General features: G+C 35.2%; 6 protein-coding genes across 12 annotated transcripts in view; 2 read left to right on the top strand and 4 right to left on the bottom strand.

Moving 5' to 3' along the window:
• Positions 1–1,028, bottom strand: part of LOC109537330 (protein takeout) — a 13,422-nt gene extending 12,394 nt beyond the window's left edge. The window contains exon 1 of the mRNA XM_019903992.2: positions 904–1,028. Within this exon, the coding sequence (XP_019759551.1) occupies positions 904–979 (76 nt within the window). The 5' untranslated portion in view covers positions 980–1,028. The remainder of the gene's footprint in view (positions 1–903) is intronic.
• A 350-nt stretch (positions 1,029–1,378) lies between these two features.
• LOC125503954 lies at positions 1,379–3,487 on the bottom strand. The gene is made up of 4 exons (XM_048665162.1): positions 3,198–3,487; positions 2,881–3,065; positions 2,448–2,628; positions 1,379–1,777 (listed from the first exon to the last, which is right to left on the bottom strand). The coding sequence occupies exons 1-4, from the start codon at positions 3,268–3,270 to the stop codon at positions 1,476–1,478; spliced, it is 741 nt and encodes a 246-aa protein (XP_048521119.1). The 5' UTR covers positions 3,271–3,487; the 3' UTR covers positions 1,379–1,475.
• Positions 3,488–3,493: 6 nt separating this feature from the next.
• Positions 3,494–12,758, top strand: LOC109537329 (protein takeout). Of its 2 annotated transcripts, none has more exons than XM_048665159.1 (5): positions 3,494–3,573; positions 11,773–12,013; positions 12,063–12,196; positions 12,315–12,464; positions 12,527–12,758. In XM_048665159.1, the coding sequence occupies exons 2-5, from the start codon at positions 11,856–11,858 to the stop codon at positions 12,676–12,678; spliced, it is 594 nt and encodes a 197-aa protein (XP_048521116.1). In that variant the 5' UTR covers positions 3,494–3,573; positions 11,773–11,855; the 3' UTR covers positions 12,679–12,758. The 2 variants fall into 2 exon arrangements, with proteins under 2 accessions (XP_048521116.1, XP_019759550.2); XM_019903991.2 differs by lacking the exon at positions 3,494–3,573 and adding an exon at positions 10,600–11,571.
• LOC109537338 lies at positions 6,690–9,701 on the bottom strand. The gene is made up of 4 exons (XM_019904000.2): positions 9,503–9,701; positions 7,772–7,965; positions 7,093–7,264; positions 6,690–7,038 (listed from the first exon to the last, which is right to left on the bottom strand). The coding sequence occupies exons 1-4, from the start codon at positions 9,570–9,572 to the stop codon at positions 6,734–6,736; spliced, it is 741 nt and encodes a 246-aa protein (XP_019759559.1). The 5' UTR covers positions 9,573–9,701; the 3' UTR covers positions 6,690–6,733.
• A 479-nt stretch (positions 12,759–13,237) lies between the features above and the next one.
• On the top strand, positions 13,238–21,540 carry LOC109537414 (histone acetyltransferase KAT2A). Its single transcript, XM_019904139.2, has 14 exons — positions 13,238–13,644; positions 14,089–14,188; positions 14,252–14,397; positions 14,522–14,948; positions 15,001–15,147; positions 15,219–15,308; positions 15,366–15,511; positions 15,567–15,772; positions 15,868–16,088; positions 16,143–16,379; positions 16,433–16,578; positions 16,635–16,725; positions 16,780–16,975; positions 21,156–21,540. Exons 1-13 carry the CDS (start codon positions 13,465–13,467, stop codon positions 16,971–16,973), a joined length of 2,331 nt encoding a protein of 776 aa, XP_019759698.1. The 5' UTR covers positions 13,238–13,464; the 3' UTR covers positions 16,974–16,975; positions 21,156–21,540.
• The window catches only part of LOC109537413 (serine/threonine-protein phosphatase 2A regulatory subunit B'' subunit beta), a 46,540-nt gene continuing 39,069 nt past the window's right edge, over positions 17,076–24,546 (bottom strand). For 4 of the 6 annotated variants that reach the window (XM_019904135.2, XM_019904133.2, XM_019904138.2 and 1 more), the window contains 8 exons: positions 21,152–21,333; positions 20,930–21,055; positions 20,689–20,877; positions 20,403–20,635; positions 20,075–20,343; positions 19,828–20,016; positions 19,690–19,772; positions 17,076–19,051 (listed from right to left, as the gene is read on the bottom strand). In XM_019904135.2, coding sequence (XP_019759694.1) covers positions 18,964–19,051; positions 19,690–19,772; positions 19,828–20,016; positions 20,075–20,343; positions 20,403–20,635; positions 20,689–20,877; positions 20,930–21,055; positions 21,152–21,333 — 1,359 coding nt within the window. In that variant the 3' untranslated portion in view covers positions 17,076–18,963. The other 2 variants (XM_019904136.2, XM_048665157.1) reach the window with 2 other exon arrangements.

Genomic DNA, 24,546 nt, shown 5'->3' with positions numbered 1-24,546 from the left:
TACATACTTTCCTGACTGTGTTTCAATTCCAAATCAAAATCAATTCCTGGGCTTCAGTCATTTATTGTCTATTTATCAATTAAAATACGTTTCGATGTTTTCCACCATAATCAGTTTCTATTTTTACTACTAGCGTTGTTGCTTTTACTAGCGTTGTTGCTACTGCCTTGGCATATATTTCTAGAAATATATGCCAAGGCTTAAAGTAGCAACAACGCTAGTAGTAAAAATAGAAACTGATGATGGTGGAAAACACCGAAACGTATTTTAATTGATAAATAGACAATAAATGACTGACGCCCAGGAATTGATTTTGATTTGGAATTTATATTTTTCAAAATTTAAAATTGATCTAATATAAGTTTTATTATTTCGTTTATTTGTGCGCAAATTATTGACTTTCTAAAACAATTTTTAATTAAGATTTGCGCCGATCTCTTTATGAATGTATACAAATACGTGATAATTAGAATGGTAAGCGGACGAATTAACAACTTTCTTTTGGCAGACTTGAGGGTCTGAGAAAGTGCAGTGTACAGAGTGTTACAATAATGATGCAAATGAAATCAGTAGAAAATGTAAAAACAAGGAAAAAAATTTGTTTTTTTTATGTCTATTTAGTATTTTACTGATCTGTTTCACGTGCAAAGTGCAAAGTGCAAGAAAATGTGGTCGAAAATATTCTTCTTGAAAAGCCGGAAGGAATATAAGTAATCGTATTTTTCTTTATTTGATGCCCGAAAGTTCGTTTGCAATTATTGAAACACTTCGCTGAATTTTCACCACCTGTACACCAGAAAACAAAAACTTTATCGTTTTTATGCATATTCATAGTGAATAATTACTGAAGAATGAAGAAGTAAAATGTGACTCATTGATTTAACAGCATTAACAGTTACTTACAGTCTTGAGACTTCACATATGACACTACAAGAACAGTTACAACCAGAAAAAGGTAACTTGGAGGTGCCAACCACATAATAAAACCACTTAAATCTCTGATTTTCTGAACCGACTGCTAGTTGTTTTACTAACCAAAGTATTTGGTTATCAAAAGTGTTGACGAGTAATGGAACGATGGAGAAATTGAAGACGCCCGCAAGGTGTTGCTTCTTTTCCGTCGATTGACCTCGTAATAAAGCGACCATGACCGAGACCAAGAACTGTTGTTACCAGATAAGTGAAGAGGCGAAAGGTATTTTAGGTTTTTAATTTGCATTGCTGGTATATATTTTTTTAAACAAATATTCAGGAACAATTTTTTAGTTAACTAGAAACAGTTTTTCTAGTCTATCTATATGAACATTTAACATGTTCATCAAGGGCGAGACCTTTTTGGTACAAAGGAACGAAGCCACTTAGCCGGTAGAACAAAACCGAATTTCCAAAAATTTTATTAACAAAACCTGAAATAAATCACACATACAAAAAGTATCCTAAAACACTAAAAACTTAACTAGTTTGATAACGCGTAATTAATCTGCAAAGAGTTCTTTAACGGAATAATTTTCGAACAGTTTGTTAACAACGCCGAAGATAAAGTCACTCACGACTCTTTGAATAACCGGCTGTAAATCATTGATTATCACCTCAATATTCTCATTGATCACTTTATTGGTTTTGTCGTTGATGTCGGTGTGATTTCCAAATAACTTTTCAAGAACCACATGCGAATCTTCCACTTCCAGCGAAATTGTTTCTTTTTCCCATCTCAGGTACTCTTTGTGGTTTTTGGTGAATGGCGTTCCTTTCAGGCCGAGGTGGACTTGGCAATTGGCTAAAAACATACAAAGTTGTTTATACAAATTTTAAAATGTTTTTTCAACAAAATTCGTTGACCCAATTTTTTTATGTACAGTTATTATGCTTCTTCAAAATCACACCTCAGTTTTACAGTTTAATTTTAAAACAGTTCAGCATACAGAATGTACAAAATTAAAAAACTTTAAAGTTGGAGCATATAAAAATCTCTACTTTACAAGATTCTGTCGAAATCGAATTGAAAATAAACATATAATTTCCCTTTAGATGAATATGTTAGTTGCATGTTAATGGTTTAAGCTCGATAGTTTCACTCAAAACCGAAAATTAAATAACTGATTAGTAAATCGATTAAAACAACTATAAAAATATACAAAAAGGGAAAACGAGAAGCAATTTACTATACCAAAAAGTATTGTAAGTGTTTGAAGTTCAGCCTTAGAAGATGTATTCGCTGGCTGAAGTTTTCTTAAGTTCCCCGACTCAACAAAAACGGAGCTAAATAGCAGAAAATCAAAGTATTGAAAAAACACAGTAAATTCGAAGTATGAATGCACCAAAACTGCAGCTTTGATTCCATTTCAGAGAACTTTCAAGCTCGAAAAACTGCTTCTAAAACACGTTTCTTTCAATTTCAACATTAATTTTTCATTATTCTGTCTGTTTGTGTAAAGTCGTATTCTTACTGTAGTTTCCATCAGCAGGTCCTTGTTCATCAAAGGTGACGATCCAGAATTTTCCATTAACATTGTAAGTGGACTTGATCCGTAGATGAGGAAATGTAATGCTGAGATTGACTTTATGAAGATCCAAATCAAGGTCAAATTGATCCAATTGGAACTTATCCGCATGGAAGATGTGGATATCCTGAAATAAGTCCATTATCCAGTGCAAAAAGGTGGCGGTCAGTGCTTAAAAGCGAAAAGTTTTTCGGGCTTTTAAATTTAAAGATGCAAGCCATTCTTGCGTGCGAACCATCAAGAGGAAGGAAAAACTCTCCAGTTTCAACGACTGGGTTTGTTTGCAACACCAATTTTTGAACAGGAAATTTGTCATGTTGAGTCAATTTTTACCTATACATTTCATTCATTAAAAATCTTATTTCATTTTGCTTCCTACCGTGAAAATAACTTTGACTTGATCCTCCTCATTAACACAAGTTGGCGGTATCAACAGTGGATCCAGCGATGGAATGAACAAATCGGGAATTCCTTCCTTTAGATGGGGTTTCAAGATCTCAATGTTCTCTTCTACGCACTTGTGGATATTCGGGTCGGTTCTATTGCAAGGTTTAATGTACGACGCTACAAAGCAATTACCTTATGTAAATAACTGCAATTGAAATGTGCGTAAATGATTCTAAATGATCAAACGAATGTTTGCGACACTAAATTTCCGCAGAAACAATAAAATATATAAAATGTGATTCAACTTACGCAGAGTATGCTCTTCTCCATTACTCCAACTAATGCACACAAATAGAATCAGCGCGACAACTCGAAAGCCCATTGTGGTGTTAAGGAAACTTTTGTGTCTTCAAATCTACTTAGTCAACTGATCTTCAACTGGCCACTCTTTTCGCATAAACAAGAATAACTCGTATGGTAAATCGTATTTCAATAATTACTCACTTTATTGGACTGGTGGTAACTTGAGATTTGAATAAGACGCGATACTTGTGCGCCTTCGGGATTTGCTTTATTGGCGATTGAATGGACGTGCACTAAGGTGGGAAAAACGAAATTTGTTCCTATCCAAGGATGCTAATTGAAGTAGTCAAATGAATAATTGAACGTTAATCTCAATTGCTAAGTAAGTTTAATAGTATGTAGAATTGTTATATTCGAATGTTTTGCTCCCTAACTTGGCTATCTGAAAAAGACTCTCCGACAACTAACCGAAAATTGAAATAAACCTGGTAGGCATCAAACGATTTCTGCCATTACGCCAATGATACAAATGGAAAGTTGTGTGTGTTGTTGTGTTAAAAAATAATTATTTAAATCAAATAACATTCAGCCAGATGAACGTCTATCATTATCGGTTTCACAACTCTGCTGGGGGCACCTTTAGCTCAGATTCGTTCTTGGAATATTAAGATTAATAGAAGGCACATGCTGCATTTTTTCCAATTCCGAGATTTTCTTTAAATTTCCTTTCAGTATTGATTGGTTTAATCGCGTTTTTATTCGTTGTTTTTCCAAAGCTGCACTTACGAACTAAAAATCGTTGGTTTGAGCAAAGCTACCAGCGCGAAAGGTAAAGTAAAAACTCATTTCGACAAACTGATAAATTGGGCAATTATTTGCTTCTATTTTCACAAATGTGCCCCAAGCATAAATTTGAAGTTCAGATAATTGTCATCGTTTTAGCACATGAAAATTATTAAGTTAACACATATTTTAAATAATATTGATACTCTTCCTTATTATTATTTGACAAAGTTACTGTTGTCTTTTCTCAATAACTAATTATTCCATAATTTCCCTATCATTCACAAAATAATTAATGAATGTCATAGTTTTGAGCAATTTTTTTCTTAGTCTTGGTTCGAAGGTTTGAATTATTTTCTTATTGATTTATATAATCCGTCTTTATTGCATGCTTCACTCCAATAAGATTAACAAAAAACAATACAAAACCAGTAGTAAAAACTGCCATTTTAAGCTCATTTCAAAAAGCTGAAAAACGATTCTTTGTTTTTCTTATTCATTCAATTTGTGTATTTGTGTGAATATAGCTTTATTTTTAGAATGCATTATCGTTTTTAGTATTTTCAAATTGAATGAGCTTCTGAAAGTATTTTATATTTACAAGTTTTTTTAACTTTTCTGTTTTGTATATTTTCAAGAGTATTTAAGATCGAGAGCGCTCAAAAATCGCGTAAAATGAACCAAAAATGTCGTTTTTTCGGATACGAAGCTTCCAGCTGGGTTTTCTATGGGCTTGTTGCATTCGTCGTTTCCTCGAGATGAAAATGGTGAAATACGAGACATTTTGAGAAACTTAATATTTTTTGCAAACATCGACCTCCACCCTTGGAAAAATTTCGACCAAAATTTGAAATTTTATTTCCCTGTTTTTCCAGTTTAATGGACTGTTTACGGTCTAAGAAGCTCCGTAATATGCATATATAAGGTGGTCAAAAATCGCTCAAAATGAACCAAAAATTTCGATTTTTTGAGACCTGAAGCTTCCAGTATGCTGCTCATTGAGTTTTTTGCATTCCTCGCTTTCTCGAGAGGAAAATAATGCAAGTTTAGTTAGCTTGAGGTAGTATGTATGTAGTAAATTTTGCTCGATATTTTCCTTATCAACTGTATTTAGAAGCTCCAAACTTGATTTTTTGTACTAAGTTGCATCTGAGTCTTAAACAGCAATAGTTTTTTTGCTTCAGTCTCATTTTTTATTGAAGTTCTTAAATTTTTCCATTATTACTAGCGTTTTAATGTTACAACTGCAAATATCCTTCGTAAGACCAGGTTGAGGAGCCAAATTATCTGAAAGTGTCCATCGTAGTTATCACTTTAGGTAATTGCGTATTCTTGTAAATATCACATAATCTCTACAGTATTACGATAGTCAAACGATCAATGCAATTAACGGAGTTTCGTAAGATCTGAGTTGTAAAGGTGTTACGTAACAGTGTCCGAACAAGGCTATTAAAGGCTATTGAAAATGGCTTTCTTTTCTCCAATTTTTCACGTGTCATGTAAACAAAAATGGAAACTAGTAAAAAAGTAATTGACTAAACCAATCAGATAACAAAAATAAATATAATTACAAATCATTTTATTTAAGGATTATTTTAGTTTTAAGGTTTAATTGTGCCTCAGCAAGGCGTTGTTTGGGGTTCACAGAAAAAGAAACAGTCTTTTTAAACCTCCAAGTTTTGCGCGGTTTTAGGAGTCCGCTTTTTATCATTGGTGATAGATTTAGAAGCCCGATTTCGAGAGAGGAGAAACGTACACATTTCTTCACTTACGCAAGTGAAGAAATGCCGACAGTTTTCGCACAAGAAGCAAAATTGCAATATCAGATATTTAAATACCAATTCAGGCCAACATTTCACGCATTTCCCCACCTTTTGGCTCATTTCTCAGGATCAGATTGAGCTTGAGAGCTCATTTATTCCGCACTAAATAGAGGACCAAATGGAGCTTCTGGGAAGTGAATCTTCTAGAACATCAAATATCTTAACGCACCTTAAATATGCGCATGTAAAATTTGAATTTATGTCTAAAAAATTCATTAAGGAACAATTTTTTCAAAAAGTATTAGACAATGGATTGCGCTTTACAGAAATAATGCTTTATATTAAACTTATAATAAACTTATATCTTGAAACCTTTACTCAGAAATTTTGGTCCATGGCAATTAACTTTATGATCCTCTGACGAAAGAAAGACGTTGCATAAAAAACGCACTTAAGTTTAATTGTCGGTAGCTTTGTAAGTGTTGGTGCGCCTTTAACAAATTGCATCTTTCAAACTAATCCAAGCAGCAAGTTGAAAATTTCTCCCACTATTCGAAACGCCTTGAGCTGAACATGCAAAAAGTTTCATGTAAATCCCCCGGAATCTTGATTTTTGGTAGATTTTTAAATGTTGGTCTCAAAATTGATGTTTCCAGTCAACTGCACTCTGGTTTTTGAACAATCGAATTTGAACAACAACATCTTTCAAGCTAAGATTCAGGAAGTTTTTCAAAAAACTTCCTGAATCTTGATTTTTGGTAACATAATGTAAATTTTGGTTTCAAAATTAATGTTTCCAGTCAACTGCACTCTTTCTCAGCCCATAAAAGATCTTCTTATGTGAGCTTGTAATTTTCGAAAATACTGTTTACTATATTATAATTAATGTAAGTCTCAATTTTAGCCAAACACATGTTCTGATGAGTTTCGATAAAAAAAAACAGTCAACAAATTCAGAAAAATATTCTTGTATCGGTCTAAATTGTCTAACATTATCTACGAAAGCGGAAACAGTTCATCCATCGAATACTTGGCAAACAGTCGATTAATAAGCGAAAAAACAAATTCGCTAACAATTTTCTGGATAACTGGCTGCAGTTCTTCGATCAGTTGATCAATGTTCTCGTTAATCACTCGGTTCGTTTGATCGTTCAGTTCTTCATTGCTGCCGAAGATTTGCTCAAAATACAAGTTGATCTTCCCGATCGAAATGTCGATGTCTTCTTTGTGCCATTTCACATACTCCTTGTTGTTCTTCTGGAATTGTTCACCTTTGAGGCTAAGGCTTGTACGAACATTTGCTAAGAATTAAATGAGAAATTTAATCAATATTTTTTTTAATCGCGGTTACTCACTGTAATTGCCATCAGCAGGCCCGTGCCCATCCAGATTCAGGATTAGAATTCGTCCTTTGATGTTGTAAAGGGATTTTATTCGTAATGATGGAAATGAGAGTTTCACTTTAATGTGGTATGTTTTGAAGTCAGTCTCGAAAGATTCTAGTTTAAACTGGTCGGCACCATATAGCTGAAAAACACTTTTTTAAACATCAACATTCAATAGCAGAAAGTAAAAAACTTTGCTCTTGAACTCGGGAGATTTACACGCAGTTTATTTAACATTCAATTATCTTTTATGGCCAGATAATATTCATGAACAAGTTTTACGTGCTTCTTAACACTTATTAGCACTTTCAAACCGAAAATACTTCCTGTAATAGTTGCAATGATGCAATCCTTTCAAAAAATTGAGTGGGTAATTTTTCCCGTTTTGTAACCACTTATTCTAGATAATTCTTCCATATTCCTGTTCAGAATGATTTTGGTTAGGATATTTTTGTTTTGAGACTTTAAAGCTCGGTAAAAATGTGCAGAATGTGATTGTTCTGTTATTCAAATGCTCTTGTTAGTTAATTGTTTTTCTACACTTTGAGTTCAATCATCGTTAAATAACGATTAAGTTGATCAACCATTAATCATTCAACCATCGATAGACGCGCAAATAATCGAAAGTAAGTAATTCGGAAAAACCTACTTGTATATTTTTAAAACTGGCTTGAAACGATTGGCTGCCACTTAAAGAAGCTTCAGGAATCTCCAGAGGGTTCATTGAAGGAACAAACAATTCCGGAATGCCTCGCTTCATCATTGGCCGCAGAATTTCCACATTTTTAATCACACACTGTTCCAAGTTTGGATCGTTTCTTTTGCATACTTGGATGAATTTTGCTGAAAAAAACACGCTTATTGTGAACACAAAAGGGGGGATGTAGAAACAAACTATTTATGCGATCACGTGAAATAAAGTCAAAATGAGAACATTTCTTAGAATACAGAGTGATTCAAGAGAAATGGAGATATTTGAGGCAAAGTAAACTCATAGGGTCTAGTCGAGTTTCTATTTGGTTCAGAGATATTTTGATTAATTGTAATGCTAAAACTCTTACAAATTAAATTTTTAATTATTATTTGTATTACAAATTACTAGAAAACCAACGAAGCAATACAAAAAAATATAAAAACTTATACGATTATAAACAAAAACTTTTTGCGCGTTCATAAACTGATCTAATAGAGATATTTATTTAACGATGGTTTAAGTACATTATTTTTGTAGATAATTTTTAAAGTAACTGATGTTAAATTGTTTTAAATGTTTGTGTAATTTTTCCAAGAAACTTATATTCCAAGAATTTCAGCGATAGATTGAAACTACATTGAATTATTTCGAATAGTAAATTACATATTTAGAAAGATTATTAGTTTCGTTTATAACAATATCATAATTTATCTTGAAGAAGCCACTTAATCGCGCATCGCTTGCGTCCACTTTTGTAGTTTGTTTTGCTTATTTTGATTTCGTTGGTATATCCTTAAAAATGCCCACGAAATATGAGCGAATTTTGGTTTTTCGATAGCAGAAAACTCGAAGTAATTTTGCTCACTTAAATATAAATTTCAAAACCCTAAGGGCATTTTATAAAGGATATTTTGTTACAATGCAAAATGAAATAACGGCTAAATATAAGTTTTCCTTTACAAAATTTCCAGTTGAGTTTTAGGAAAAATGGCAATTAAAATGCCGAGTCCTAAGTCTTAATTAATGGTAAATGATATTACGTAAGTGAAACGATCGCTTTCTTTTAAATTACACGACTTGGCTCTACTGACGGTTGAATAACAAGGTTAAAGTTTATAAATAAATAATAATCAAGGTGAGTGGAGATTTATTGTACATTCTTTTATAAAATAGGGCCCCAATTAATACCATTACATTCTTCCACAGAGTTTGGCTTTTGCGGTCATACACGAAATCGGTTTTGAAAGATGGTTTGCTTTGCAGCAAGCCACCACTGAAGATGCAAGCCACTCCTGCTGGCGAAACGTCAGGAATATTTTGTTCACCACGACGATTATCAATTCCTGAAAATGAAACTGGCAAGTTTTTCGGTAACCTAAACCCAAACGCGAAAAAATCATCAGTTTCAATACGTTCTTCAGCTCTCGGTTCTACAAATTTTCAGAATTGCTAAAGTTCTATTAAGTCCATACACCCGCAACGAGTCTAGAGCAAAAAAATATTTTTGTGATGGTGATTTGCCAAGCAGAGGCAAATTTTCTGGTTTTTTATAGGTAAATAATTTTTAAATAAAACTGCAAATTTGCATTCCCTTGCACGAAAATTCCGACTCTTTTAGAATATGGAGAAAAATTCCAATAAACTTTGTATACTTTTTCAAATAAAGTGACGTTGAATAATACTTACGTAGATCCCTGGCAAAGACACTCCGAAAACCGCCAACGACCGCAAAAATTGCCAGAATTTTAGGCCACATTTTCTTCGGAAAACCTCTCTCAACTATTGACTAAATTATGCCGAAAGAAACAATTCTATTGGGCGTTTTATGCGCCAATAAAAACCGGTTGTTATTCTCCAACTGCAAATTGGAATGTTTATCAAGAATTAAAATTTTCCAAAGTCTCCATATCAATTAACCCCACCATATCGACTTCACTTATTACCATCAAAGATGTTTCAGCAGCGAAATACTTTTTTTACTTTACTTAAGTGTCAGGGCTAACTGCATGCATACGAATACAAAATGTGCCACTTGCAAAGCCATAGTTGGTTAACTAGAGGCGTCAAGGGTACATTTCATACCGTGCACCTCTGTAGCTTTTATATTGGCTAATTAAAAATGTTTTTTTGCACTTTGGGATAAATAGCCAGTTAATTGCTTTCGATATTTTCAGAACGTGAATTGAAAAATGAATGATTCAGTATTTGCCATTGGCATGAGCAAAGATCACTTAGTTGAACAAATTGTAGTTTTAAAACCATTTAAGAAAAAATATATCCTCAAACGTACTCATTATGTAAGAAATTTTGATAGTTTTTATTCCTTTATCTGCTCTGATTTACAGTTTCTCATTAATGAATGGCGATAAAAAATGCAGAACAAAACAGCAATTTTTGGGCAATTTTGGGAAAAAAACTGTAGCAGAAATCTTAAAACGTTGATACAATTTTGAGAACATTTAGTGTCTTTTATCAATTTAGCAAGTTTTGGTTTTCTGCTTTTTATGGTGCGCTACTTACGGTACGGATTTTTATTAACACATCGGCAAATTTTCAACATGCCTGCATCTTATCAATTCAAAAACTAATTCGCTAAAACGCTTCTCTTTAATGGAAAATTGAAATTTAACTCTAAATTGAGAGCAAAGTAAATTTAGAGATAAAAATTGTTAATGAGACTGAATTTTGCAGCACTGACTGAAGCACCGGCACCATATGAATTATTCAGAACTGCAGGAGTTTACACGTTCTGGTTTCGCTTATTTAAATTGACAAAAGCAAGCATTTAGAACTCAAAACTGTTCAGTTAATGTAAGTCTTCAAAAACTCTCAATTAAAAATGTGTACAGATTTTTACAATTTTTCCATCGATTGTAGCTTTTATCTCCTGATTTGTTATTTCTGAATTTATGAAGCAAAAGCACCAAATTGCATAAAAAAATATTCTCCAAAAATCCGCTATAGTCGGGATTCAATCGTTTCCTTTGAACTTTGCAAGTGAAACTTTTAGTCAAACTGATGAAAAAGTGGAGTATTTTATTGGAAACAATTTGTAGATTTATAAATCATATGAATATGCGCAAATTTATAGACGCTCACGTCGGGTCACCTAAAGAAGAGACACTCTGTATAAAGAAAAATTAGTTTTTTACACACAAATACATTTTTTATGGAACATTTCCTTGTAAAGCGTCTTTTGCTATGTTGATGTTAATTGAAAGCTGGCAGAGAATTTTAGTATACATATTTGAGTTAATAATTTAAACATTTTAAATTTTTATCAATCGAATAAGGGTTTTTTCGGGAAAATTTCGATTCGATTCATCGCAAACTTCCTTGCCACGGCGGCCTGAAAGTCGAAAAAATCACCAGGTTTATTTTAAAATTAACTCTAAAACTCAATTTCAATTTTCTGCTAAAAAATCTACTAACACACTTTGGGCGGTTCTCTGTTCTTATGCCATTCAATAAATGTTTCTTTATTGATGTAGTATCAACAAACCTTCGGTTATTACGTGATGACCTCACGGAGTAAAATAATTATAAAATAAAATTAATTATTGCTGATGCAACAGTAAATATTTTATTAAATTTCACGATCATGCACAAACGCATCGTGGTTATATTCATATTTTTAAATCGCTCCAATTAACCACGACTGCGAATAATGGAAATTATACGAAAAGTTTTGCGACTGTGCCTTTTCGGGTTGGTTGTAAGTGAATGTGCAGGAAACTTAGAGAAACCTAAACTGCGTAAGTACCTTATCCACATTAAGTGATAAATCAGTAAATCAACATCACATGGTGCTAAATGGTCAAAATGCAGCTGCAAAAAAACATCTGCTAATGAGGAGACTGGCTTTCCAAATTTAGATATTAGTCGAAAATCACATAAATATTAGCATGATCACTATGCACCAGCCGAAGCCAACATATCAAAGTTAATTGTTTTAGCATCGTTCCTGAAAATTTGCCCAAAGTCTGACCCCAACATTAAACAATGCCTAATCGACTCAATAGAACAATTGCGGCCACTTATGGCCGAAGGTATTCCCGATTTCGGAATACCAAGTTGTGAGCCCTTAATTATTCCCGAAGTGGTCATCGATCAGGGAAATGGGCCAGTAGCTGTTAAATCCACCTATAAAGACATTGAGGTGTTTGGAGCATCGCAATTTTTAATCAAAAATATCAAGTAAAAGTTCAAAGATTTGCCTGCAAAAAACGCATCAAATTGATTTCAGGATTGACTTGGAAAAAGATAGAGTAAAAATCAAGATTTTCATTCCAAAGATGCAAATTAACACCAATTATTCGATGCAAGGGCAGATTTTGCTGATGCCCATCCGGGGATCGGGATTAAGTTTTGGAAATTACAGTAAGTTTAATGTATTTTAAGAACAAATCACTGGTTTTCCAGTTCAGATTACTTCTTACTTTACTTTTGCTGGTTGCTTTTTCAATATTTTCAAATGGTTGTACTTTATTATTTCTAGCAAACATTGACGCAACAATAAGCATGAAAGCTGAGCGAATTAACAAAAGCGCAGAAATATATTACAATATCAAAGACTGTTATATCGATTTTAATATCGGGCATGCTAAATTGAAGTTTGAAAATCTTTTTAATGGGAATCAAGAACTTGGTAAGTCCCATTAAACCATCAAACGTATCACTAAATTAAGGTTGAATATTTTGCTGTTGTAGGAGATGGAATGAATTTGTTTTTGAACGATAATTGGAAAACGGTGGCAGATGAAATCAAACCGGTGGTCGAAGAGCAATTGGCGGGTATTTTCAAAAGGTTTTCAAATAAAATATTCCACAAATACCCTCTTAGCATGCTGTTTCCTGAATAGTTTCCGTAGATCAATTAAAAATAAACGAATTTTTATATAAAAATATTCCTTGAAAAATAAATTAAAAAATTTTCTGTTTAGATGCTTCCTTTTCGCCCATCGCCAAAAGATCGGTAGAAAGTAAAGGCCATACAACCGACAGTGTGTGTCTCTTTCTCACTCATTATTCACTTGATTTGTGAATCAATCCATTTCAGTTCTCATGTTTAAGCTGTGGTTTATATATAATTTTACAAGCCACAGCAAATTATTAAAAAATCCAGTTATAAAGTTCGTTAAAAGCAGCAAAACGGCGTTAAGAATTGAGAGTAGATCACCATCGGTTGGTAATACCACAGTAACCAGGGTGACCAATGGCACGGTCATTACCGTATATGTAGGGTAATTTGGGCAATTGTACCGTGTAGGTCCAAAACGCGTTACCGCACGCCAATACCAATCGATATTTTTTGTTTTTCTGGACTTTTCTGGTTCAAAATCTCTGGTTCGGTAAAATACGGTATTTTCAAATGGCTTGTACGGTAATACGCGATTGAAAAGAGTTGGCCACCCTGACGGTATCACAAAATGTCAATATTGGCAAGAGTGACAGACATGATGACATTTCCAATGTTTTGAAAACATCCAGAACTTCCAATAATTTACAAATTGAGCGCGTTACAAGCTGGAACTTGAGTCTCAAAGTATAATTGTGGAGAAGTGTGAGGCGACGATACATTATTTTCTAAGTGCGGCCACTTTGGGTGTCCTAACCCCATTCTTGTGTCCCCGTTCATAACTTTGGGCATGGAAGCCTCCTCTTCAGCCGCGGCTCAGGAGCCTGAAAACGGCAGCGAAGAAAAGAAGCCCCAGAAGCAGACGAGCCGGTTTAGTAACCTGCAGAACATTCGACAGAAAAAGCAGCAGTTGTTATTGCTGCCCATGAGCAAGAAGTTACAAAGGCTTGCCATGTATTCTAAGTGCCAGGTGAGCTCTAGTGGGAGCATTGAGCTTATTATTGCCGTAAACCGTACAAATTTACTTCAGTTTAACTCAACTTTTGAATTTATTGCCCAGTGCATTCTACATAAATTCGTTTTCAAGATATCCAGCTGTAACTTAGCACACACTTAAACCGGTTTTTTAGTAACGGGCGTTTAAAGTTTTTTAAGATTACGGATTTGCGATCTAAAAAATTCAAATCTTCAAGAGAGAGCAGAAAAATACATACGATTTAAAGGCCCTCGAAGTATGAAACAGCTTATACCTCTGAAACGGCTGGAAATAAATATATTTCAGTACTTATTAATACTTATTAAGTCTTATCGAATTTCAGCGCCTTTAGCACTACATAGACATCTAATAGTAGTAACTTCTATAGTTTAACAACAGCCAAACTTAGTTCTTTACTGAGAAAAAACATTTTTTCAGGAACAAAATTGCGATTGTATCGGCTGGAAAAGGCCTGTGAAGACAGAAAATCCACCTGCTCCTGAATTTGACGATCCTTGTCGATGCGGCCATTTATTAGGTAACTTTTACTAAATCTCTTTTAGAGGAGAATTGTTGCATTTCATTCTAAACTGTTTTACAGAACTGCATGTATCACATCTCAGAGCGAAACCCGAAGAAACTATTAATTGGCTATTAGGAATGGCCTCGGATGTGGATATGGTGCAAGCTGCCATGTCTAAGCAGAAGAACCCAGAAACGCGAAAAGTGTACTTGTATATTTTCACGGTTAGTAACACACTAAACTATTTAATTTTTCAAGCACCAAATTGTCAAGAAACAAACTCACATGGTCTGCAACAGACTTGGGGAATCAGTCAAGCTTTAAATCGGAAATGTTTTTAATCAACAGGTCTTAAGGAATTCCGTTTTAACATTGGAAAAACCTGTAGTGGATGGTCCGGTGGGACAACCGCCTTTCGAAAAACCCAGCATTCAAAAGGCAGTTACGAATCTACTGGTATATAAATACTCTCATATTGGCCAGGAGCTGAAGACGATGTACGAACTAGTCAAGCTGCTTTTCCATTGCTTGAACACATGGGACTTTCCAGCGCCCAGCAGCCAAAAGTATCTTGTAAGCCCAGAAGAGGCCAGCCTGTATACCATCGAATATACCAGGTGGTTAATTTTTTGCCACATTCCCACGTTCTGCGATTCGTTGCCACACTATGAGACAACGCAAGTGTTTGGGCGCCGGCTACTCAGAGCGGTATTTAAGTACATCCGCAAGCAAATGATGGACCAGTTTCACAAGGAAAGAGACTCCATGTCTCCAGGTATAAGGAACAGTCTGATAAAATTCTGTTGCTGCAACTAAAGGTTTTCCAGAAAAAAAGATCATGCTTCTCAATCATTTTCCACCGTTCCTGAATCAACTCGACGAAGAAATTTACTCACCAAATTCTCCCATTTGGGACCCTGAATTCAAAGCTCAACCAATCACCTTCCCATTGGAGAGTGGTAAAGGAAATCGAAGTAAGATTTCAATGCTTAATACTCTTGCAACTAGTGAAACTTGGAAACTAATACTAGAAAAACTATTGCAGGTAGTGTTTGCTTGAGAAAAGGGGAACCTGAGCGCGTATCTGGGAGTGGGGGCGAGAAAAGTGCAGCTTCGACCACATCAGTTTCGCCAGGTAATTAAACATTTAAAATAATAACTCGTTTTGAAATGTTATTTTTAAACCAATCAGGAAAAACGGTGAAGTCCTCAGACTCCCAAAGAGACGCAAAAAGGAGAAAACTCGCACCGGAAGAAGTATTCGAGGATCTTCCGAGAGAAACCGTGGAACAGATTACTAGCATTATTGACGATCCTAATTACATGAGTGGAACGGACGTAAGCACAATAACATCATTGGTCTATCTCTGTCTTTACTTCGTTCTTTAAGCAGGTGTTTTCTGAAAATTCCGCAGCCACAGACGAAGCCCCGAAAAACGAAGAAAAAAATGGCATAATTCAACTGCACTTGATTGGAAACAGTTTGACTCAGCCCGTGTCGAAACAAGTCATGTTGTGGCTGATCGGGTTGAAGAACGTGTTTTCCCACCAGTTGCCCAGAATGCCAGAAGAATACATCACTTTGCTGCTATTTGATCCGTAAGCTTTTTTTTTCAACTAAAATTTGTGTCACTATTTTCACTGCTCTCAGCCTTAATAAGAATTAGTCGAACTAATTTCCTTTTTCTTGTCAGTAAACACCGGACGATTGCTTTGGTGAAAAACAACCAGCCAATCGGAGGCATCTGCTTCCGGCCGTTTTTCACGCAAGGTTTCACTGAGATCGTTTTTTGCGCTCTAATTTCGCGGGAGCAAATCAAAGGCTACGGCACTCACATGATGAATCACCTCAAAGATTATCACGTTTCTAAGGGCATTTATCATTGTTTGACATATGCGGACAAAGAAGCTATTGGTAAGTATTCATTAGTTTTCCTAGTTTAATTTGCTACTACTTGATTGTTTCCAGGTTACTTTGAACGGCAAGGATTTTCCGACCACATCAAGTTGAACGCTTCAGTTTACCAAGGATACATCAAGGAGTATGAAGCCGCGACCCTGATGCATTGCGAGTTGAATCCGAAGATTATTTACACTCAAGCCACCAATGTGTTGCAGAGGCAGAAGAAATTTATCAAGCAACTCATATGCCAGCAGCAGAAAACGGTGTCGAAAGTACACCCAGGGATAACTTTTTTTAAAGACGGTAAGTGAGCATCAAACTGAAGTGAAGTTATGTTAAAAAAATGTTTTTTTTAGGCGTGAAAAGTATTCCAGTTGAATCAATACCCGGCCTAGAAGAAACAGGCTACAAGCCCGCTACCAGAGTGACTAGAGGACAGCTTTTAGAGGAATCTCAGGACATAGATACCCTTGCCAATATGCTGAAAACCGTACTTAATGCTGTAAGATTGTTACCGGCGTTTGACAAAAGCTTTCGACTAACTTTAGAACTTTTCAGGTAAAGAATCACGAAGCTTCCTGGCCGTTTAGACTGCCAGTGATCAAAGCCGACGTTAAGGACTATTATGACCATATCAAATACCCAATGGGTAAGTTTCCCCTTTACATCGATCTTCCTGCAATAATTGAGTAATTGTGTTTAGACCTCAAAACCATGACCGAAAGACTTAAGGCCAAGTATTACGTTTCTCGACGCCTGTTTATCGCCGATATGATGAGAATTTTCACCAATTGTAAAATCTACAACGCCCCAGAAACCCCCTATTATGAATGTGCGGTTACTTTGCAGCATTATTTTCAGACCAGGATGAAAGAGCTCGGATTATGGGACAAATAAATGTAAGTCATGTTTAGATAAAATGTACAAAATAATTTAAAAAAAACCTTTATGCAACGAACCATAAGTTACTTAAACTCTAGTTAAATAAAGCAACGACAGTTAAAAGAAAACCAGTATAATAAAATTCTATACAATGTTACATAGACATTAAAATGACTAGTCAATTCATAATATAATATCGCAATAATTAAAAACAGGTCAATAATGTTAAATAAACTATACAGTTACAACAATAATTAGCTGAGTTATATAATTAATACTATCACTGGGAAATTGCGTACAAATATTCGTTTGTGAAGGGTAGAAAAAGGACAATCATGAAGTCTTGGTCTAATTCAAACTGCCTATTTTCCAGAAATTTCTAGATGTAGAATAGAATATTCTTTAAAGTAAAAAACAATCATCAATTGAACACAACGTGAATCTAAACTATTAATTTGGGTTGTAACTACAGAACCCGGCAAAACAACTTTATACAAAAGCATGTGGAACTTCACTTACTCAATTCATAAAAAGCATTAGACCTAACAATTCCCAAGCGGATGCCATATACGTGATGTGTTTCTTAAAAATAACAACACATGTACCCATAATTTCCGGCCCTGTCAAGTTCCAAGTGGAGCCCCAGTTAATCAATCAATCGAATCAGCACAGTTCGTTCAGCTAATAGCATACAGGATCATACAAATAAATATCCTAGACTATAAAAAAAAGTACAACACTTAAGCTACAATTAATAAATAATAATAAGAATTAACATCACCATGTAACAAGTAATGCACATTACCATGTATCCGAGATTCATTTAGCTACACAATATTGGCTAATCGGTATGGCAGCTGTTTGATTTATCAGTTGGAATTTGAGGTTTCAATAAGGCTGTTAAGGCTTGAGTTTCACTTTCTAGGAGAAGTAGATTAGAAGATAAGACTAAGAAAACATACTTTCTAAAAAGTATTTTAAATGATTGGTTATAGTTAACTCAACAATTAGGTGCGTCTTCTTTGTTTATACGTTTATATGTATACGTAAAAATGAGGACAAATAGCACTAAAGGCTTTGGTTAGTATTTGAATTTTAAAGGCCTATTTCTAGTCGTTTAGCTGCAATCTTCTCTGAAGAAAAAAAACATACAATAATAGATTTAAGTCTTTTATGACATCACAACACTAATTATGAAAAAGCTCCTCCTTTCTTTATCCCACATTGAATTAAGTCAAAGCACTTCTTCCTCGTACATCGAGTATGTGCATGAAAGATTGAGAATTAAACAACTTCGTTGTTTCAAAGAGAATCAACTCATTTTTCAAAACATGTTTTATTCCACTGCGTTTTTGGGTGGAATTGAAACTGTCCAAAATCAAACTGGACTTGGAAGTAAAACCTTTCTATGTCTAGAACAATTTATGTTCTGTATTTCACTCAGCAATTATTAATTGACCCTAATTCAAAGACTAATAGAAAATACAGTACGACGAAATTCAACTGACTAGACTAGAGTTACTGGGCTATGACTAAGTAGGTTAGCGTTCACTAGGACTTTGTTCTCTTCTACTTTAAATACAAAATAGTTTTTTCTTTAATAGAAAAAATCACACTGTTTATGTTTGTGCTTTGGGTATTATTATTTAGACCTTAAGCTAATCAAATGTTATTAAGAAAGTTTCCCCTAGTCCTGAACTGTTAGAGGATTCGCTAATCAGTGGCAAACAAGCAAAATCCAGTAATCACTCCAGGACTTCAACTAGACCGTGCGGGAAAATACATTTCTAATCCGCTACTGGTAGTTTAAGCAGCACTTTCATTTAGAATACGTCGCGTTTCTACGAATTGCAAAAACTGGAAAAAACCTAGCGCCTATCATCTACCTAGGAAATCTTACGGATATCGCCAAAAAATGCGAAAAATACTTTTATTTGTCGGTTGAGACTAGAAATTAACGTTTATTATTCGAATTGAATTCGAGATTTGTTGAGGCCGTTGCTTGCTAGATACTGCAATCACTATCATCGGACAATTCCAGTGTACCTTCCAAGTTTTCCGACAGTAAATCTTCATTTCCTTCATCGGACGAGCTAGAATATCGGGAAAAACAGTTTATAAGTATTTTAGAAGATTTTTGTTTCGGTCTGGTTAGTAGGAATCGACTCAGGAAGCTCAATCGTCTGTTTTTAGTGCTCGAATTTTTGCTGTTTTTTTGGGTAAATGATTTTGGAATGTTTTATTCGTTAGAAGCAGTTTTTATTGCGGGCAATGTTATCATTCAACGGCAAACGTTCTACGTTGTTATAATATATAAATCTGGGTTAGTTCTTCGTTTCACTAGCCATGCCTGTTTTTATCTTACCCTATCATAGCCACATTCGAAATCCCTTAAACACAATTAATACGGTAAATTAGTAGAGAAAACGTTGCCTGGGAGGCACCACATACTAATCCAGATAACCAACAGCAATATTTCGTTCTGTTCATTCTAGATTCTCTGATGGGAGATTAGGGCAAAAATGTACGTTGTGCAGTAAAAGCTGCATAAAATTTTAAAAGATCCTCAATTGTTTCATTTGTGGCGCCCCCATTTCTAAAGAATATTAACTTTTGAGTATCTAAAACCTTGTATAAATACTGTATTAGATTATCGATAACCATCGCCAGTTACGTCGAATTTACTATAATTTTAAACTACTACTAGCAAATGAGAAAAGTGGATACTTACATACTATCATTTTGGTCATTTCCGCCTTCTTCAGCTACGAGTAGTTCGTACTCTTCGGCTGCGTATCTGTCCCAGTCCGACATCTGGGAAAACATTTCAATTTACTACCAGGCTTAACTTAGTAAACCATTAACTCACCTCCATGCCATCGAGATCGTGATCGCGTTGCGATGCAAACGGATCTCTTTGTTCATGGTCCAAATATTTCTCCAAATTGAAGAAAGTGTCGAAGAAAATGGAGGTCATTTTGCATTTTTTCAAATCGCTCAGCGCAATTTTGCCGGGGATTTTGGGTTTGACCAGATCCAGCATTTGGCAGAGACAATCCTGAAAAACAAACCAACAGGACTCAATGGTTGAAGTGATTTTTTGCGCTTTCACTCACCTGGAAAGGCAAAGTTTCAATTCCAATGCTATCCATGCGCTGCATTTGCTCTTCGTAGAAATATTCCAGTTCATACATGGATAGGTACCCGTCGCCATCCAAGTCCATGCAACGGAACCAATACTCGATGGCTGTTGGGTGCAGTTTGTCTTCCTCGCTCAGCAGGAACCACACAAAATCTGTATAGGACATTTTCTCCTCCTGATTGCGCTTGTTTCCTCTTGTGACGCATCCACAGAAGATGCGATCGATTATGCGAGAGGACAGAGCTGAGGACAAGAACCACCTATTGTTTCTCCTACTCCACTTCGGCTCCAGCCGCACTTACCATGATCATTGTGTCTTGTCAGGTCCTGCTTATCAATGAACAGATCATGGTCTCGATCCAGCTCCCAAAACTTGCAATAAATCACGTAGAAATGCTCGTAGCTGAAATAGTGAGTGATCTGATTAATGTCCTCCTCCTCTTCCAATAGCTGGATGATGGTGAGCAGGTTGGATCGTCTCAGTTCCGCTATCGAAATTTTCGCCGACCAGGACCGATTGACGCAATAGTATATCCTGCAAAAGCCGCGCATTCCAGCTAGAATTTCCAGAGGGCAAAGGCACATCACCTGGCAATCACTGTGTGAACGTATCTCGAGTGGAACTCGGTGGCTTCTTTCAAGAACGTGAGCCCTGGATGGGTTTCTACAACGTCTTGCACCATAGGAATGAAGTCTTCAGGAACTAGATATTGTCTGCGCCCTCTGGTCAGGATGTACACGAAACGGGCAGCTGCATCATGGCAGGAAGATGCCATTCTAGAAGACATCTGGATTTAATTTTAACTTGTGGAATACAATGAGCACTTACCCTTGCCAGAAAGTCATAAACTGCTCGAAAGTACACGCGCCTTTGTCCGCACATGCTGCCAAATAAAGCGGTGTTTTCCAGTACAAAGGCAACTGGCACTCCTGGATTATGGCACCAAAGTGCTCTCTAAAACAGGCTTTTATCAGCATTGTAACAAACTAGTGGTGTTTTCGTTTACAATCCACGCAGGTTAAATTTCATTAATTAAATGTTTTTTTTTACCTAGACGCTCTATCTCCTATTGCCGCAAAGGCCGCTTTCACTTTGGACTTGATGACTTCCAACTGTCCAGGCGGTACCGGTTTTCCAGCAGGATAGTGGAACCTGGGAATGTTAACATTCCGATGGGCCCGCACGTGCCTTTGGAGAGTCGTGTGTTGCAAGGAGGCTTGCTTTGGTAAAGGCTAAAAACAATATATTGCATAGAAGAACCACGTGTAACTAAACACCTGACTGGGCTGAAAACATGTATCAAATGTAAATAAGTGCAAACAGAAATTCGTTCTGAAAACAGTTAACATGCGAATTGTTAATGTAAGGAACATCTTGCGTATGGTAGACATGAGCGAAGGAATTTGAATTAAAATAAATAGTCCAATTGGCATGTTTTATTGCTGCATTTTGAATGATGTGTTTAAAACCCGAGTTATAATTCCACTTCGTTAAGTTCCCGCAGTTCTGGCATAAAATACTACTGTTTGGGCAAAACCAGAAAGTTGTTTTAGTTGAAAATGCAGATAGGAATTCGGTAAATAAGTTCCTTTCAGCAAAAAGGCAAATTTGCGGTTGAAATCGACGTTTACGATTGGGGAACTGGCAATTAATACCGGCAATTTCACAGTTTGCTTTTCAAAAGTGTTAGTTGTATGAAGTAATGTTGATCGAAGTAAATGACTTTTTTCTGTAAAAATCGTGAAATGTACGACTTAAAAATTTATTTAACGAATTTGTCAGACATATTTTTCTATATAAAATATATATTTCCGACATAATAGATTGTTTATCGGTTAGCCGAACAAGTTTCCTCTGAGTCAGGATTTTTCTCACCTCCAAATCCAGTGCCGCTTTGTGATGCAAAAATCACAATTAATTGAACGTGTGTTTAACTGAACAATTCACTAGTCAATTTTCGTAAGTTTCTGCGACTCGCAAGATTTCATCATTCCTGCATTTAACGTCTGATTTTTCGGAGAATGATTAAAAAATTATTGACTTTTGCAAAGAATATTTTTTAAATTATTTACTAATTCCCCCTAAAAAGCGCATTTAACGATGTGTTTCGAAAAGTGAACTGAAACTCAGATAACGCAATTTGGACAAGAACTTCATTGAAACTGTGTTTTTTTAGTAAATTACCCAGGAAGGTGTACGGTAACTTTAGTTAGGTAAGTGTGGCAGGGACATGAATCAGTCACGTTTTGCTTCATAAACTTAAGTGTTAAATTGCAATTTTCAGAAAAATAAAGTCTAGAATAACTATTCAAAATGTTAACAACTTACTCCAATTTAAAAATTGTTCCATTATTTATTCAATGGAAGAATGTTTCTATATGGAAGCAAAGGATCATCAAAAGTGATTGGTGAATTTATGTACCTCAAAAGGCTCCAAAGTTGCAGACAAAGTATCGAATGTTATTTTTTTATGCAAGAAGCTAAATAATTGCTCCGTAAGCACGCTACTGCAATTGATTCAAATCAGGCCCAATTTTATTAGCAACAAACCAAAAATTCCCTGGAAAGCGTGTAAACCTTTCTTTCATTGTAAAATTATTTATGAAACATTATGTTTTATCAAATCCTTCGTTTGCGCTGATTTATACATGAAGCAAAAATAACTTGTTTTTTGTATGCTTTATCGGACACTGTATAAAGAGAAACTGTCCGTTTAATCGTGGAAAACATTGAAATGTTACTGTTTAGTGCGCTTTTCACAAAAAATCTCAAGAGTAAAACTGTACTAAATTTGGTGCAATAGTTTGTCGGTTAGTGCTTGGTTTTGCAAAAAATTGGTCCGTAAGATAAAGTTTCTACAGGGTAGCAAATGAAACAAAGCAAAATTGGCGAAAGTCGCGTGTTCTTAGCTCGACAAAAAAACTATTTTTTGTATTTCAACGCCACAAGCGTAAAAGGAGACCGCATATCTCAAAAAACCATTTTTGAATTTTTCGCTCATCTTTTTATTGCCCGAGTGGTCTTTAAAAAAATCAACGCTTGGTTTTGCCGTGATCATTTTTTTCTTCTTGAACCGATATTGCAGAATAAAGGTTAATTTTGTTGAGCAGCTTAGAACAAAAAACACTTTCGCTCTCTCGCAGAAAAGATTGAGGCAACATTTTCCAATGTGTTCAAGGTAAATTTGCAACTTTAATCGTTTTTTTTTTCGGAATAAATGTGATTCACATCCAACGTTTCGATTGCGTATCGGGCATTCATTCTCAAAGATGAAACAACAGTGAACGAATTTATTTTGGGAAAATTTGACAAAATATCCGGTTGTTAGTTTTGCAAATGAAACAAGTTTATAATACTTGAAAAATTGATTTTTCAACCTGTCTAATGAGTGTCGGACGAGTTATCCGCGAAATTCGTAGATAAATTCTGTGAGTTATTTTAATCGAAAATTAATATTTTGAAGAAGTTTCAGAAAAAAAAAATTGCGTAAAATTACTCAAAAAACCTTCTCATTATCTACATATAATCTTTGGGCGGACCCCAGTAAAAACACCATCAATTAGACTTTTTAAATACATTAAACAGTAGTTCCAAGCCTTTGAAGTGCCTTCCTGCATGGGAAAATTAATATATTTTTAATACTGGAAATTAATTAACCAACGGAGATTCGTAGAACTGAAAAAGTGACGGCAGAGAAAACAAGCCACTCAATTATCCGGTTATAAAACTATTAAAATGATTTAGTTCCAAGCCGTTATGACACATTGTGTCCAATTAGTTTGAAGCCTAAAGTAACACCTAAGTGATGTAATGGACAGGAAACAAGGAATTATTCCTCCTACAAGAATTTTGAACAAAAACAGGTGTATGCATGTTATAAATTTTTTGCCAAGTGGAAAAATGCTCCGTTGTTTTACAGGGTGCACCAACTGAAATAAAACCAAACCAACCACATTTCCTCAATGGACTTTGGTCCAGTTATTTTTAGAAAAATGGTTTCGTAACAATAAGTAAAACCATACCACAATAGATTTGCACCGTTAATAAGCCACGGCCTTAAAACGTTGCATAACGAAATACTATATGTTTAGTATTACCTTGCCGGTATTGTGGGCCCCCACTGAAAATGTGGGCGGCCAGTTAAAATTTAAATTTCTTTCACAAATAAACACCGACTGCCTGAAGTCAAGGCCGATAGTTTATTTATTTACCAAATAATTCGCATGGCGATTCAAACCATCTGTGCCCCAACATGTAACGATTACAATAATTTCACTTCCAAATCAAAATTCATTCCTGGGTCTCAGTCATTTATTGTCTCTATTTATTAATCAAAATACGTTTCGGTGTTTTTCACCATCATCAGTTTTTCTAAAATAACAGATAGTTTACAAAAAATGTCATTAATTTAAAAAACAATCACAGTTCGTCAACAGCTTCATCAT

This window comes from Dendroctonus ponderosae, unplaced genomic scaffold (assembly GCF_020466585.1).
Source record: "Dendroctonus ponderosae isolate FM_Combo_2020 unplaced genomic scaffold, Dpon_F_20191213v2 Dpon_F_20191213_3, whole genome shotgun sequence".
Lineage (NCBI taxonomy): Eukaryota > Metazoa > Arthropoda > Insecta > Coleoptera > Curculionidae > Dendroctonus > Dendroctonus ponderosae.
The sequence above is the reverse complement of the archived record's forward strand: the minus strand, read 5'-3'. Positions and strand labels throughout refer to the sequence as shown.